Source organism: Accipiter gentilis, chromosome 17 (assembly GCF_929443795.1).
Source record: "Accipiter gentilis chromosome 17, bAccGen1.1, whole genome shotgun sequence".
Classification (NCBI taxonomy): Eukaryota; Metazoa; Chordata; class Aves; order Accipitriformes; family Accipitridae; genus Astur; species Astur gentilis.
Genome location: NC_064896.1, coordinates 20,743,836 through 20,761,318, shown reverse-complemented (window position 1 = coordinate 20,761,318; position 17,483 = coordinate 20,743,836). Strand labels below are relative to the sequence as shown.

Genomic DNA, 17,483 nt, shown 5'->3' with positions numbered 1-17,483 from the left:
TTATGGGTGATTGATTCACATATTACCTCCTTTGACCTGGAGATTCTTTTGATACCTTAAGAATAATACTGTTTATACAAAGGTTAGGTTAAAAAGCAAACAAAAATTAAACGAACTGAAATGCCTTCTTCTCTAGCATGTTTCACCTTTCCTAACCAGTTGCCATAATATATATAAAAAAAAAAGAAATTATGCATCTTTTATTATGTACAGTTCATTAACATTTACAGGAAGCTCCAGTAATCAGAATCTACAAAAAAGGTTATTTGCAGCCATGCTCAGAAAGGACTAACTTCTGTTCACCTAGAACTGAATTATTCCTCTGTCTTTATTTTGTGGGCTTTTTGTTTTCATTTCAGTGAGTGATCTCCATGTTATAAATAAATTTACCAAAGTAGTGCTGAGCTAAGCAGAGAGTATTACAAATAATCCTAGTGAAGGAAAACATGAACTGACAAAACGTACTGGAGAAACATCAGCTATGTAAGTCCTTATCTTTTCACATTCTTCTCTTTATATTTTCTTAGATCATAGATGAAGAAGAAACACAGTTCATGAGTAATTGTCCTGTTGCTGTTACTGAGAGCACACCTAGGAGAAGGACACGCATTCAAGTGTTTTGGACGGCTCCTCCTACCGGTACAGGCTGTGTAATTCTGAAGTAAGTATTGTAAGGCATATTAAACTAATCATTAAAGTAAAATTCAGTTAATAAATCTAATATTTATTAGATGAAGAACTAGTGGAGTTCTTAGATGCTTTTTTCTCATTTGACACCCTTGACCAAGGATAGTTCTACTCGCACAGTTAAATATTAGCAACTTAAAGCCCAAGTATTCAAAAGTTACTCCAAGCCTTCAGTAACCATGGAATTGGTAACCCTAAATGAACTTGGTAGGTTTTCAGCCATTTTTCCACCTAAAAATCCTGAACCTTTAAGATCAAAATTGCATCCATCTGGTTGAGATTTGGGTAAAAAACATGATCTTATTTGAGATGAATAATAGGAACTTTCTGTAGAGTCAGCATTTTCTAAATGGAACTTTATCAGTAAAAACAGATCTAATTGTTTAGAGGTGAATGCTTTCATTTTAGAGGTGGTGATCATTTACGGATGTAAACAATCCTATTATTTCTACAGCCTATTTCTAAAGCATTTGTATTTATGCTTTTTAAGCAACAGACAAAGGTACCGTTCTGTAGGTGCACTTTGCTTTATGGCCACTCATTTGTCTGTAGAAACCTTAAGTCACTTCTTACTATGAAGACTGTCAGAGGAAACTGTCAGAGAAACAGTCCTGTCTCTTAAGGTTTTGCTTGTCATATTTAATAGGACAGATTGGTCAAATATGCATGAACCATTGGGATTTCTTTGCTTACTTTGAATCTGTCTGGGATAAGACTTTGCGATTGCTAAGATGTGCCCTGCAGTAGACCAAAGAATTTCAAAGTCTTGTCAGTAGTGGGGATGCTTCTACAGCCACAAAACACCTCTAGCCTTTTAAGGAGATGCTAACACAAAGGTTGTGCTGAAGATAGTTCAGGCCAATTCAGGAAAATGTGCTATTAAAATTGCAACTGATTTATGAACAGGCTGCAGAATTGCCACCATCAAAACTGGTCCATGGCTGCTCTCCTCTCACCCTGTGCTTCACTTCCTTCTCCTTTTGCTGGTTGGTGCAAGAGATAAACACTCTTCTCTTCCACATCTGTGAGGGTGATCTAGCCCCAAACCTGACACTGGGTGTGGAACAGTCTCAAATCTTTGGCAGTGCGCTTCCACCTACTGTCTCTGGTATCAGTAAAATAATTCTGTTTAAGATTGTCTATTTTAACGTGCACTGAAGCAGTTGAAGAATACACTTACAGTCTTTTCTTAAGCTCAAAACAGGCAAGTGTATATCCTACTGCAGTAAAACTGTGAAACCTGCTGCTTGCTGGATGGTGAGACAGGTTGTGCGTTAAAAGTCTATATATGGAATTTTTTGAGATTTCCTTCAGTGATCAAGAAGACTCTTTCAGTGTTGCTTAGCTGTTTATCAGTAAAGCTATTTGCTTTTGCCCTTCGGACTGCCTCCCTCTTAGTTGCATAACAAATATTGCTTGAGGCACTTACTACTTCAGTAGTGTAATAATAAGGTGATGATGTTTTGTACATCCTTTTAAAGATACAAGATTTAAACTTTAATCCAATAATGATATGCAACAACACAAGTTGATGGATTTTTTTTTTTTTTTTTATTACTGTCCTAAGTAGAATTGCCATTACCAAAAATAAAGAACCAAGACCTATACTATTCTCACTGAAATGAAAACATCTGTAACTGAAGTTGGACTGAAGTGATTGAAGGGGCCTGCCTAGGTCTTGTCAGCAAAGCAATGTAGTAAAGTACCACAAACTTCAGGAACCTTGATAAATGTTTCTTCTCTCTCCTCTCTGCTGGTCAAGTCATGCTGGATGTTCCACACTCTGGTTTTTACGCTGTGAAGTACTCGCATTATTGCAGAAAACTCGAGAGATGCTCCAGAAATTAACACAGTCAGAACTGCAGTTCTGATGTTATACATGCAAAAGTATGAAATTGTCACTGCTTTAAAGAATGTACAGAGTAAATCAGTGGCATACAACCTTCTCAGACTGCTGAATGTACATCAGTTGGGCCAACAAAACAATAAAGTGGCAATATAGAGTTAGATTAGCTGACTGGCACCAGTTCCCATAATCTGTTTGGGCAGCTAAAAGAACGTCTTAGAAATTGAAGTTCATGGGGAATGGAAAATTTTTGGTGTTATGACCGCCTATTTACAGTGCCTTGTGGGTATCTTACATGTGTGTGCTGGTGAAAGTGAAAGGAAGTTGTTAGGTACTTTCCAGTAAAAATTATGTGAAAAATACAAGCTTGCTCCCAATGGTTGCTTTATTGACCTCAGAGGGTAAGCAACTGCTCCATTCCCAAGGACGGGTCAAAGAAAGAATGAAACAGTCACCATTATTAGGAGTCGCTGATGCCAGAAATTAACATCATAATGTGGCATTTGTTTGCGCTGCAGTGCAGTCCTCCATGGCACCCTACATAGCAATCACTGATGTGGTTTTGGCATTAACAACATTTACATTTTTTCTTTTGTATGTAAAGCTTTGACCACATCTGAATGGGAGTTTACAGTCAGCAGTCTTCATAAACCTTCTTTATGGTCAGGTCCCACAGAATAGCATAGAACAGTTGGATGCAGTTTTCAAAATTATTCTGTCATTTGTGAGAGCTTTAATGATGCAATAAAAACAAAAGTCTAAAAGCAGCTATTATTTTAAATAGTTAAGTCCATACTCATCATGGAAAAATTCTGAAACCTTGAACTTTAGAGGAAACAAAAGCCGTCTATTTTTCTTTTTCCTCTGTGTGATGGAGTGCAAATAGTTTTTTACTATCAATACACATCTGTTTCAGTCCTTGGAGACTATCTGATCATTTTGTTGTATCATTTCCAAAACAGAATGGCAGCATTTTGGAGCCTGTTCTGAACCATAAGGTTATACTTTTTCGATTTCACTATGCCCTGGTCTACTGACTTCATTAAATAGAAAAGTTAAACATAGTCGCAAGTTAAACATAGCTTATCCATAAAAACTTATTACAGTTTTAATGCCAAATATTGGGGTTTTCTAAATTTACAATGGAATAATTAAGTATAGGGGCTTCCAGGAAGTTTTTAATGGACTAGTACTGAGGTTTGGGAACACTTTTTTTTTTTTTCGTGGTCTGATACGTTTGATAGAAACACCTGATTGCCCACATTTGGCTAGTAGTCTTCTCAATGCTAAAATGACACAGGCAAATGGTAATCTGTAGTTCTAGGGTTCAGTAAGGGATGCTAAAACTTTTGGCATGAGCATATATGTGTGTAATGCTAGCTTTCTGGGTGACTGCAAAATACAAAGTTTAGGAGAATAAACATACATTTGAATTTGACTTATCATTGCTTTGCTTTCTAAAACAACTCTTTCTGTGTGAAAACTTAGAATTGGGGGGGGAAAGAAGAGGGAAAAGGATTAACAGATGATGTTGCATTGTAACTGCTTAGTCAAGAACAATTCATCCATTCTCTTCATTCCCACTAAGTGATGACAGCGAAATAGCCTAAAGGTTTGAATCCTTCCAGACTCTTTATTGAAACTGCCAGTGGACTGAACGTACTTCTGGGATGCAAACAATAAGTGAGCTCTATTTGTCCAGATATTTAAGCCTCTGCTTGAGTCTCACTGAAGGCACAAGACAGAAGTCTGCTTAGATGTTACACACTGCTTGGGAGACCCTCAAGATTTAAGCCCTCTTTCCACTTGCCTGATGTATGCTAGGAACATTGCGCAGCTAAATCCAATTATAGGAAGGTACACAGGCTCTAGCATACCAGCTCTTAAAATTACTTCTGCAGATGGGTGGAATGGAGAAACAGCATATCACTTTGGGTTTGGCCCCAGACACTGCAAGACAATTTTAAGCACCTTGATTTTTAGAATGACCTAATGAAAATGGAGTGCATCGTTGGCTGTCAGATAGCGTACTCAGCCTCACCACCGCACTAGGTACTTGAATAGAAACTTTTGCTATGTGGAACAAAGTTATTATAAAAAGATAAATCAACAGAATGCACTCGGATCTTACTTAGCAGTAAGGATTCACTTGGCTGCCTCAGCATCTCTGTTAGCTTCAGAAGCTACCCAAATACCACCATGAGCAGGAAAGTGCTTACAACAAAATCTTTCTTGCTTCTCTGGTTAAGGATATCTATTTGGACCATTCTGAGCTGTCATGCTGTGTGCAGTCTACTTGTTTTCATGTTCACAATGCAACTTTTAATCTTTCTATCCCTATTTACTTTCCCTTGTTTCTTGTGATTGATTGGAAACTAAGGTGCCATGCAGCAATATGGGAGGACGCGGTCATTTTCTTCATCTGATAAAAGATTCTGTTCTAAAGCTTAGTTACTAGCTTTCCAGGCTCTTCAGAATGCATTTGCTTTCTAGCATCTTTGAAAACCTACTGTTAAAACTTTCTTGAGAGAAATTTATAATTATTTTTGCTATGTGCAATTTATATAAAAACTAATTATAAAGACAGTTGACCAGTGGCAGCGCCTGGTGGTATTTATACTATCACATGGAAGTGGAGAAATTTTCAGGGGTTTAAACCCTGACTTGGTCAATCTGTTTTAATATTTTATGTGTCTAATAATAAGTGAGTCTAAAAACTCTTTTAACTTTTTTTTAAACCACTTTCTGCATGTAGACTGTCATGCTTGGTTTAGCATGTTCTACTTTTCAGCAGAAGTAGAACAGCACACCTACATTTTTTTGTTTTTATATCTGACAGCCAATATTTGGAGACTGTTTAATTCTGTAAAAAAACCCACAAAAAACAAAACAAAAAAACCAGCTGATGGAGATTTATCTAGTTTAACAAGGAAAGTCTTAAATATGGATTTCAATTACTGATTTATTCCACTGACAAAAAAAGGACTATAAGTGTTTATTAAAAGTTTCTTAGTAGTGATGGGGAATTACCTCTTTTAGGCCGCTGTTAGCCCTCAATTTCTAGATTCTGACTGGTTAGTTGTATTCCTCAAGATAAAGTCTCTGTTCATTGTGGTACTGAACAGGTGGGTAAAGGTCTGACCTGTGCAATTGATGGAAAATGGAGAACAAATAGTTTTCTCCAAGTACTTCTAGAATTCTGTAATATAAAACAAGAGTGAAGAAAATTTTGTAAATTGTCTTAGCTTGTCACATATTCAAATTTTATGGTAGGGAGAATCCTGTTAATATCCGAATTGATTATATCTGTCAGCTTGTGTAGATCTCATGAAGAGTCAAGTATTGCTAGATTGTAATTATCTTTTCCTCCTTTAGCATTTGGTGATTTTCGCTGAGTCTGAGATTAATTGTTAATGTAGTAAATGATGGCCAAATGCAGATAAGTTATATTCAATTTACCCTTTGGTAAAGAAACCACAGTTCTCTGATTGGCTCATTGAATAATTGAGTTCTCAGGCAATGGATGTGACTTGTATAGTAAATGTAACAAAAGTTCTTGCTGACAAGTTATTTATTTCTGCTATACATATCATGTTTAAACAACCAACAAATTAAAATCTGGTAACTGTAAATAGTGTTTATTTCCATTACTACTTGCAGAAATTCACTGTATTCGTCATAACATCTCTGCAGTTTGTCTCTGGAAAAGTTTTCTGAGCCATCTCCAGGGAAATGTTTTATAATTTTCATGGAAAAGTGGGAAACTTATTGTTTTTTCTGCATATGTAATTCTTTTCATTGTTTTAATTACATTGGGTTTTGCCTGTATGTAGTCAGAGAGTAGAGAAATTCTAAAGAATTGCAGTCTTCCGAATAAAAACTATGATATATTTAGTTCATCAAGTATGTATTGGCAAAATCTTTTAGGTAGTTGTGCTGTTGTAGCAAAGCCATCGTACCTATGAGGACAACATCAGTTCTAGTCCATGGGTCTACACCTTGCATACAATACTCCGTTTCAAACCTCCGTGTGGATTCTGGCAGTCTTCTTGCTCTTGAGCCTGAAAAGTTCCGAGGACAAATGAACTCCAGCTAAAGCTTTTTGAACATGTACTTTTTAATGTCTTGTAACTTCAAGCATTATATTCATTCAGGTCACTTGGCATCTCACTCTGAGTAAACACTACACTAAAATGTGATGTTGGAAGGACTAAAAGAAGAACCAAATGCAAAGGAACCAAATGTCACAAAACCCCACGAGTTCATAACTACATATACATACTGAAACTGTCTTAATATGCAGTCAAATCTCTTCCCTACAGTCAAAACTCATGATGACATCCAACCAGAGTCCTTGGGCCAGAAACAGGGCATAAGGCATCTGGATAACAAAATCCACAAAACACAAGAGCAGCTTCTCTGGTGTGTAAATTAATACATGACCAACTCAATAATACTGCGTTAAGAAAAACGTTTATCAGAAATGCCAAATTGAAATGGTCAGAATGAAATGCATTTCAGAACTATTCTCTCTTACTAAAAGTGTTGATGATATGATTCTCTGTCACAAAAACAAGTTGCACAAATTTACTCCTACCAGAAAGAAGTTCCAGTTGTCAATGAGCTACAGAGTGGGTCTGCATCAGTCAGACTGCTTTAAATGGGTGGAAGCTACAGTGCTGCTTCTGAAATTATTGCCAGTCATATAAAAGGAACATTTGACAGATGATCACAGACTTGAACTTAAAAACCAATAAAGTAAAAAGAATGATGTACAGTTAGAGCTGACAAATTTCTGTGTTACTTTTCAGGCTTGTGCCATGCTCCTCGTCAGTACTTATGAGGCTGCAGAGGGAGGAGAAGTGGGGCAAGGTTTTAAGTTATTCAGGTTACTAAACTAAGGTGATTAAGCAGTATAAGTAGATTCTTTGCTCCTCCCTGATGCTCTCACCCACCACTAAACCATTTTCTTTTCTTTGCTAGGCTGTACTTACCCCAATATGTGCAATTTTCCTTGATTTTTTTGGGGGGGATACTTACCTGAGTAATATATAGCTCAAGTTTTTTTCCATGTGCTTAATTGGGTGTTTCTTTAAATGCTTTACGGTCTTTATAGTCTTTAAATGCATCCTATTTGTTACAAAATGTGAAATATGATGAGATTTTGCATGCTGTTTTAGGATTCCTGAATATGTGAGGGTTGTATTTCTTGAAAAGGTGATTCATGGATTTGTACTTATTAAAAAATCACACTGTTTATTTTGAAGCAGATGAGCTACTAGTACATAGTTGAAGAGCTATGAGGGGTTCACTGTATAATTATGCCTCCAAATATTCAAAGTGTAAACACAAACACCCCCCAACCCCCCACTTTTTGAATTGGATATTAAGCTTGTTATTCAGTCTTTTCCATTTATCCTTTCAGTCTTCCTGTGTGATTGTCCAGATACTTAGATGTCAACAATTTTACCTGACTCTTTATTAGAATACTAATACTGGAGCAGTTGAGCACAGTTACAAAGCATTTACTGAAAGCTTTCCATTACGACTAAATATAATGGCCAAGGAAAAATAGAGAACAATCTGCCTTCCTTGCCTAGCAAGAGCTCTCAGTAACAATTATATGCTGTTTATGGAACAATAGAAGATAACAGTTCTTGTATTATAAATAGCTATATTGATTTTTCCCAGTAGAATTAATGAGTCTTCTGCATGCAGAGAAATGATCAAAATTCCTATACTAATAGTTAAAAAAAAAAAAAATCTGTATCTTCGTTAACTACCACACAACAGCAGTAGCTTCTGAACTTCATTTTTGATAGAGATAATAGCAGTATAGCTTAACATTTCTTTGTGCATAGCTTAAATAATATATTTTGTGTAGACACTTTATGTATTTCTACACAATTAAGACAGCAATCTCGGATATCTCTATGCATCCTAACAGCCCTTAGAACAAATACAATCTCTGATACATAGAAAATGTACTAATTTTCCATATGTGATTCTTTTGACCTGCTTTCATTTTTCCCCATTCTTCACTTTTAGGAGCTGATGTAACAGAAATGTGCACAGTTTTAAATGGATAGGGACATAGATTGGAATTGAGCAGCTTTGGGTCCATTCCTGTCTTTCACAGTGGGTTATCATATACAGCTCAACATGTTTTTCAATGCTTCTGTTTCCTCAAAAGCAACTAGAGGCCAGTGACTCTTTATAAAACACTGCAAGATAGAACATTTTATGTTAGTATTGCACTATTCCAATTCTTTAAAAATAACTTAAATGTTTTCTTCATCTAGGTATTTTTTACTTTTTTTTTTTAAACAAATAGGACAAAAATTTAAACTTTGCAATGCAACTAACATGCTGCCCTGTATTTCATTTTTTAGGCTAAATACCCACAGAGAGTTTACTTGTATTAGGAAGGAAGAATAACCTTCTGCATTTCTATATAGCTTCTATATTTATAGCAGCTCTAATATTAGATTGTAAAAATGCATATTTGCATTTTAATATATACAGTAGCAGCCCCCTGGATCTACTGACTAAACACATCTACATTTAAAACAAAAATCCATTTCACTTTAATTTTCTCACAGATTTAATATTATTTCTTTAACTTCACAATGGGAGCACATGAATTTGGAAAGTGTTGTAAATGGATTTTCTTATAATTTTGTGTTTTTCTAAATAATCTTTTTTACAGCACAATTAATATAGTAATCCTATAAAATCTAGCTAGATTCATTCATATGTTGTTTTGTCTGCAAAGGCATAGTGTGGCAAAGCAGCTTAATGGTTTTGCTACTGAAAGATAGGTTTATTCTTTGAGGAGTGCAAAGCAATAGAAAAACAATGTGGGGAAAAAAAAGAGTAAGGAGAGTATGATGGTCTTTCCCCTCATTGTAGGTGGAATGTAGTTATGGCTTTATTATGAAAGATAATATTTTTAACTGTTTCACACTGTACCTTGGAAATACCTATGATAATTTCATATAAAAAAATATCAGTGTTATGGCACATTTTGTGGTAAATGGAAGCAACGTACAATTACTCTCACTGGTCCATATGGCTGTTATTTTGCACAAATACTTGTATTTTTGTAAAACAAACTGGTTTACAAAAAAAAATTAAAAATTGTGTCCTTTGTGCAGTAGGGTATGAATGCAGGCATTAGAAAAGTACAACATTTGATGATACGACACTGATCTCTGTTCTCTTTTTGATCATGATTGCATTTTCTTGAGACTTTCTGGGGAAATACTGCAATTAATCTTAATCTTTAAGGTTAACAGTTGACACAAACTCAAATACAGAACTGATCAGAAGTTAACTGCATTGTCATTTGGTACTTAGCAAAGATATATGGGATACTTAACACTTTCATTTTTATTTCTTAACAATTATATGTGCCAAATTTCTTGGTCCTAGATTCTCAACACTGTTCTAAGGATATTTATGTGTTTAAATTGTGTACTTGGAAAAATCATATGAAGTAGCAAGTCGGGTATAGTGCTTTCTAGTAATTCTAATTTCTGATACAAAACTTGAAGATAAATAGGAAAGCCATAGCAAATTATGTTAGGACTTCAGTGAAATACCCAAGTCTTACAGTCTGATAACAGTATGACAATAGGATGAACTATGATTGAGTTGCCCCTCTCCACCTCTGTTGTTCTTAAAAGTGGAGCCTTGGAAGTCCCCATAAGGAAGTGGTGCCAATACTTACTTGTCATAGCTACTGTCTGTTTTGCTAAAATGATTCCTCTGATGCCCCTTATTCTCAGGTGCTGTAACCTTCTTTTCAACCCATGCCTTCCTTCAGTCTTCTTTTCTCTAGGCTACTCAACCCCAACTGCTTCAATCTTCTTCCCCTTCTAGGTATCTGATTCTTCTCATCAGTCTTATCTGAACTTTCTCCAAATGATCCGTATCCTTGAATTGTGGTACCCCAAACTGGACATTATAATCCTATGGATGCCTGACGTGACTCCACAGGGTCGTAGAGAAAGTGCTTCCACTGTAGCGTTTGTTGTTTTTCATAAGAGAATAGTATTTACTTGTGTTTAACTTCTGATCCACTAGAATTCCTTCATTCTGCTATCAAATACTTTTCTCATTGGCTTTTTCCTTTCTGTCTTTTTGCAAATAATAACTCTTATCTAAAACTAGGACTTTGTGTTTAACATTATTTAATTACAGCTTGGTACTGTCTGCAGTCAATAACTTGTTCTCTCTTCCATCATTCAAGTTATTAATGAAAATACTGATGTATGCATAACCGCAGTGAACTTGAAACTCTTCAGTGAGTTCCAGCTGAGTTCTAAACATATGAAAAAGCAAATTCATTTGTTTTAAACATATGAAGATTGCTGTCTAAAAATTTCTGCCATCTAATTCTGATGTAATTAATATGTAAGCATTTTAAACAAAATTTTGAAAAAAATCTGCTAGTTTGAAGTATCTGTGTATTTACAAATCTAAAGAGATGTATGAAAAATCAAGACAATGTTTTTATTCAATGATATTTTTTATTGACAAAATTTGTGTTAGAGAAGGATAAATCCTTAAAGAACTATTACATCTGTTTACATATTCTGGGAGGAAATGCAAAAGGATTTAAGACATGTAAGGAGGGAAGTTCTCTGAAGTATCTTGCACTGAAACCTGATTTTGTCTGAATTTTACTCGCAGTAAATAGGGAAATAAAACAGTGAACTCTGATTTTTTTATTTTTTTTTTTTTTTTTTTCCTGGCTAAATCTCTGGTAAAGCCTGTATTTTCATAAATTTCAAGTAGTGGGATGAAAAAAAAGACGACTCCATGATTTTCTTTTTGTTTGTTGTTTGTAAATGAAAATCATTGTTAATTTAGGAGCCTGACAGCTGTAGAACATTTGCCATTCGGCAGCAGCTGTCAGTAGCACTCACAGTTTATTTTACAAACAGATGTTTAATTTGACTTCAATGCCATTGTCAATTTTTGAGAGGAAACAAAGAGAGGAAAGGAATAGAAATAATCATGATAGTCATAATTTGATTTCCTTTCGTAACATAAAGCAGAGTCACCACTGATGACATCAAAAGTGTTTTCATTTTTTATTACTGAATGTTTTAAACCAGTTTTTTTATAACTTCATGAACTGAAATGAAGCTTTCTCAATACTTGGTAACTCATGTTGAGGAAGTGATTTCTCTTATGTTAGAAACTGAAAGCATTATTTTAATGTAGTATGCTACGTTTTAAAAATATTTATTTTATTTATGAATAATAATGTCACGCTATTTCTACAGTTTACAGATAAAGAGATTTTTGTCTCTAAATTAAAACCAGGGCCCCACTGTCATACAAACATAATGTTTATGGTAGTATAATAGTATTCTCATTTCACATCAAAAAAAGTGAAGGACAAATTTGGTCCAGTAATGACGAAATGAGCTAATGAAAAAGCTAAGTAACATAATGTGGTTCATTTTTTATTTTAGTAACCAGTGATTTTTATCCAGTATGTGCCCAGTGGCTAGAAGGCTTTAATAAAATGTGCTGTTAGAATATCTTGGCAAGATCCTCCGTTATTCAAAATGTCTATAGACCCAGCTGAGAGTTGAAATTGACAGTGTATGGTCTCAATCCTATAACACTTTGGCAATTCTTACAGAGTCTCATTTAAATTAGTCATAAAGATGGCACATCTTACTGGTCATTTGCTTCTTCATAATACAATCTGTTCAGGTATTTCAAGATTATATATTTCTACGAGGGTATATAAGTAAATTTGCAGTTAAATTTAAGAAGCTATATTGAGTGTGCTGTTTTGTATGAAACTTTCTGTAGCAAAATTTTTCTAGCATGCAGAGTTCAATATTTGCTGAACTGTCTGCATGCCCACAAAAATCTAGAACACCTCTGCATAGCACATTTTACAGTTAAAATTTCAAGCACAGCTATATTTCAGTATGAGAGGCAAATGGCTAAATTAACAAAGTGTCAGATTCTACCATCCTTACTTATATTGAATAGTATTTAAAGTCTCATGTGGATTTAAATATATTAACTGGAGACTCTCTAAGAGTGACATATTATATAATTAAGGGTCTCAGAACCTGAACACGGTATTTATCTTGATTCTTTTTTGCCTCTGAAGCACCACAAAATCAATTCTGAGTTGTTTCCTTAAAGAGGCAGCTACATGTATAACTGCAATTCTTTAGAAAGTATGAAAGGAAAAAGCCACCTAGGAAAGGAATTGTTCTCTGTGTAAATTGACTGTTGAATTGATTCTTGTTGTCTTTCTACTGATCTGGGATAAGTAAAGGGATTTGTGAAAGGTTTGAAAAATTAAATTCAATAATTGTGTGGGCCATTCCTTTCTTTTCCTTGCAGTAATTAGGCACCCACTTTTTCTATCTTTTCTACTTCATTAGACATGCATTAAGTATCTTTGCTATCTGAACAGTAGCAGCCTGAATACTTTTTGCACTGCTTTCCTGTAGAAATGAATTTGTTGCTCAGTCAGTTCACTGCTTCAGCAGAATGTAGTTTAAAGTCTTGAAATGCACCAGAAAGCACACTTGATTTCTTTAATGGTTTCTGGGTTTTCATTTGCTGCAGAAAGGATAGGCTTGCAGATAGTGGCCTGTGTCTAGAGAAGGAATCATCTCTGTTCATTAGGAGGATAATGAGCTTGACACTCGCTCCCTGCACAGGCAGTGTATGTAGCCTGGTGATACCCTTAATATGTACCAACAACTCATTTAAGTTCTACAGATTACCTATCATAATGTTTCTTCCCATAGATTTCTCTGAAAATGGAATACACACTTGTTCTGTACATAGAAAAAAAGGTGTGCTCTCCCATGATGCAATTGCCTTGCAGTTGTTTGCTGAAGTAGATATACGCTGAGACAAGGAACTTGTATACAGAATAGAAAAACGTTCCACAGTGCAGAGATAACGCTATGTATTAAGGTACCACTGTTTCATGATGGTTCATAAAGAAATTGTCTTGTACATCAGAGTTAATTTAGATAACAAATATTAATGAATAGGCATTTATCTAATTTCTCTGAATAAATTGTGGGCAAAACTTTGTCTTCAATATAGTGAGGAAACACAAATAGCTCTTCATTCTTCCCAGTTTTAGAGCAGTGGTCTGTATTTCTGCATACATAGTTCTACTCAAAAAGTACTAAATATGTTCTGGCAAGTAAATAAAATAAATCTAAACTCATGAAGGTGAGGTAAATTTCACAGATACTCAGATATATGTTTTCTGCATTGTCTTTTTCAGTAAGCCACTTGGCTCACCAAGAATTAAGTTTTAAGTGCTGTCCTTATAATTTTCTAGTTTTCCAGTGGCTACTCATGCATCAGAAGAAATTCAGGCTGTGATTCTCTTCTGATTAAGTGAAACTGAAGTTGGTAATTGATTTCAGTAGAAAGTCAGTCAGTTCTCAACAGTGTCATCTCACAATCAACAGCAGCATAACATTGCAGGTCACACCTAGATTTTCAAAACACCCTCAACATCAGTGTATCTGGTAATTGTATGTGTTTAATTATCAAAGCATGTATTTTTTCTGTCTTTTTTTCCTGTGTAACTGTTTGGTGAGAGCAAATGACTGCCTGCTATAAAAAACCAGTCAGACAGGTATACCCATGTTTTTGTCTTGAAGGTCAGGAGATTTGTTTTCCTTGTTGCTTCAGCTTCAGAATCTAAACCAACCATTGGAAAAGTTTAAATTGCACTGCTTGGGTGTCAATCTCAAAAACATAATCGATTCAAGCTATTTCCCATACACATACCTGAAGGAGCACCCCTGCTTGTCTTTACAATGTCTGCTCCCTTGCTCTATTTCCATCTGCATCTCTAATCGCACTTGGTGTATCTCAATTATCCATATTAAAACGTCTCCCTCTCGGAGTTTTAATGAAGTTAAGCATCTAATTAACTGCTCTTTTTTTCCCCAAGAAAACTTGGTAGGGCTGGATTCCAGCTCTTAGTCTATGCCTGCTTCTGAAAGCTGCTAACATGAACGGTAATTTATCATCTTAATCCTTTCCATTACTACTTACTACTGTTCACAATGCTCCTTTAATAGTTCTATTCATATGCTCCCCTTGTCCTGATGATTGAGGGAGATACAGACTGTGTAGCTTTTGCTTAATCCCTGGTCCTTTAAGCATAGTGGTAATCACTTCCTCCATGAAATGATGACCTTTATCTGCATCAACAAGACTTCAGGAGCCCCACAGAGGCAAAAGGCTTCTTGATATTGTTGGGTTTTTTCCTTTCCCTGTTGCTGTATGTTGTTTTGTAGAAAAGGCTTCAAACCACCTGGAGAAGGAATCGGTCGCCTCCAAGGTGTTTCATTACCCCAGACTGTTTTGGGGATGTAATATATATAATCTACATGTAATCACATCCGCAGTCTGACAACCCACTGCTGCAGCAAAGAGATATGACTAGACTTTGTTCTTGCCTTTCCTATGTTCCTTTCCTAACACCTGTTTCTGTACCTTTCAACATTGCTATTTCCTTAAACCTAAGAGTATTTTTCTGATTTTCATGTAGCATGTTTAGCAACTCTTTCTCTATTTGCTTTCTTGGTCCTTTTGTTTCTGCTGTGCTCTAGTAACTATCATTACTGTTGACTTCGTGTGTCCCAGGTCTGCTGCTGCTTTAGCTGCTGAATCTCCCTTACCAATCTCGTTTAGCTTCCTGATTCTTATACCTTTGAGCCTTCAGAGGTCTAATTCACAACTGATCCCCATGGTAATTCCCGTGTTTATGAATCTCTTCTGCACCAGTCCTTATTAAAAAATAGTGCTCTCACCCAGCCTTTACCTTCTCCTAACCTATTCAAACATACAGTATGATGTTCCCTTCACACAATAATCTGAATCAGGTAAAAGCACAATTGACCCAGCCTTTTGTTGTCTTTAAACTTCAAGGATTACTGTAGTCTGTTTGCTGGGCTGACCTGCTTAGAGTGTTCCTTGTATGTTGTCCCATTCAGGTTCAAGGCGCTCATGCCCTGGGCACCATTTCCATCAATATACTTTAAAATTCCACCAGTGAACCAAAGGCAATTTGTGCAGTAACTTTGCACTGAAATCCCTCAAAATCTTTCTCAATCCCATGTGTAGGTGTTGTTTGTAGATGATTGGGCATTGACCTTCTATTCCCATATTGATTAGGGCACAATAAAAGAAATCGGGTTACTGAAAGTTCCTGAGGCTGATCTGTGGTTCTTCAGTATTAATATCTACAGAGCAATAGAAGTATTGGAAGCTCTGTGCTTCCCCTCAATGATCCTGGCAGAATATAATTTAAAGGAGACATTTTATTTGCAGCGTGAGAGTGGCAGTACATGTGACTATTTCATTTTTGTATTGTCCAAGGAGCTGCTAAGCATTCCCAAACATAAGCTGAAGAGCACAGCTCTTGTATGGATATTTTTATGTATTCATAGGTTACTGAGGCCAGCTTGCTTTTTTATCTGTTGTAGCACTGACTGGTAGCAGTTTTGCTACTGGTGTGGCAGCTAATCAGACACGGCAAGGTTGTATTGAATTTGGCATTATTAGGGCTGAAGCAGGAAGAGCAAATACTGTGCTGTAGAGGTTCCTTGCCATTGCATTCTCCAAAAATCTATGTACCAAAATTTTGCAATAATGTTTGCTACAAATCCATACTGCAACTAATTTTTGCAACCAGAACAATTGTATGAACTAGAGACACTACCCTAACACTGTCCTCAGCCACAAACTTGTTGAACAAAGAGTAAGAGGAGAAGCTTGGTGAAAACCTCTCTAATGATGTAGAATAATTTCATGGATAAATTGATCATTCTTAGATAACTGTATTGCACGAGTAGGGTGGTCTTTCAGCTGTTTCTCAAATGCCATTCCCATATACTGTCCCTTCAGAATGAGGAAAGTGGAAAAGCTATAGATCTCAACACTTTTATCTTAATCGGTCTTTTCTTCTCTTTCATTTCTCTGCACTCATATCTTTCAGCGTAAACAACCAGTATCTCCTGGCACTAGCTGTCTGAATGTTCAGTAGGCTGCAGTCTCAGCTGTCAGCAAAAGCTCTTAGAAAAGCCCAGGTAGAAGAGATTCAGTTGTTACAGGTATTAATTCTTGAAAGCTGAAACATGTGTCTCAGCTGCACTAAGGAAATGGCAAGTCTCTTCTGATGGTTCTAGATCCAGTTCCCATGGATTTGTAGTGTCAGACTTATCCTCAAGTACTAAAGGTACTGCATCAAAATTAAACTTCTCTAGGCAAATACATTCATAATACTAAGGGCTTTTTTAAGAAGTAGTATTGAGCATTTTAATATCAAATCAAGTTAGCTTAGTTTCAGTGGGTGTTAATTTGTTCTGTTAATTGTGGCGCTTTTAACCTTCAGGCTCCTGTCAACTGAAATGAGGTGATGATTTTTCTGGATTTGAAAACATCAAATACTTTATTCCAATTTGGATTTCCGCTACTGATTACCCAGTAATCAGTATTTTACAAGTGGGTGGACCTGGTTAAGATGTCGCTCTTGACATATGATTTTTGTCTGTATAAGCAAATAATTTCCTCATTAAAATATAACTTCAGTATATTGCTAGTTGGCATCTCTTCCAAAACAATAGCTGGAGAATGAGAGCTCTGATATTTTTGTTATCATCTACAAATTCTCTTCCTTCCTTCCTGAATGCCTTAAGAATATTAAAGATTTAGAACAATATTTCTAAAGTTTTGGGGAATTTTTTCAAGCTTCATTAACTGGGCACTCATGCTGATGTTTAACTTTTACTTATTTTGCTTTTTAATACAATATATATTAAAAAAAGGGTTTTTTATCCCCCCAACCTGGAGTGGGGGAAGGTGGCTCAAGATGACAAGGGAGTATGTGTAGGATATAAAGATTAAAAGAAATATTGTAAAA

The 17,483-nt window shown here is 35.7% G+C and overlaps 1 protein-coding gene across 1 annotated transcript in view; it reads left to right on the top strand.

Annotated features, from left to right (window-relative positions):
- The window catches only part of SPON1 (spondin 1), a 203,442-nt gene that overhangs the window by 39,926 nt on the left and 146,033 nt on the right, over positions 1-17,483 (top strand). The window contains exon 3 of the mRNA XM_049820497.1: positions 528-661. Coding sequence (XP_049676454.1) covers positions 528-661 — 134 coding nt within the window. The remainder of the gene's footprint in view (positions 1-527; positions 662-17,483) is intronic.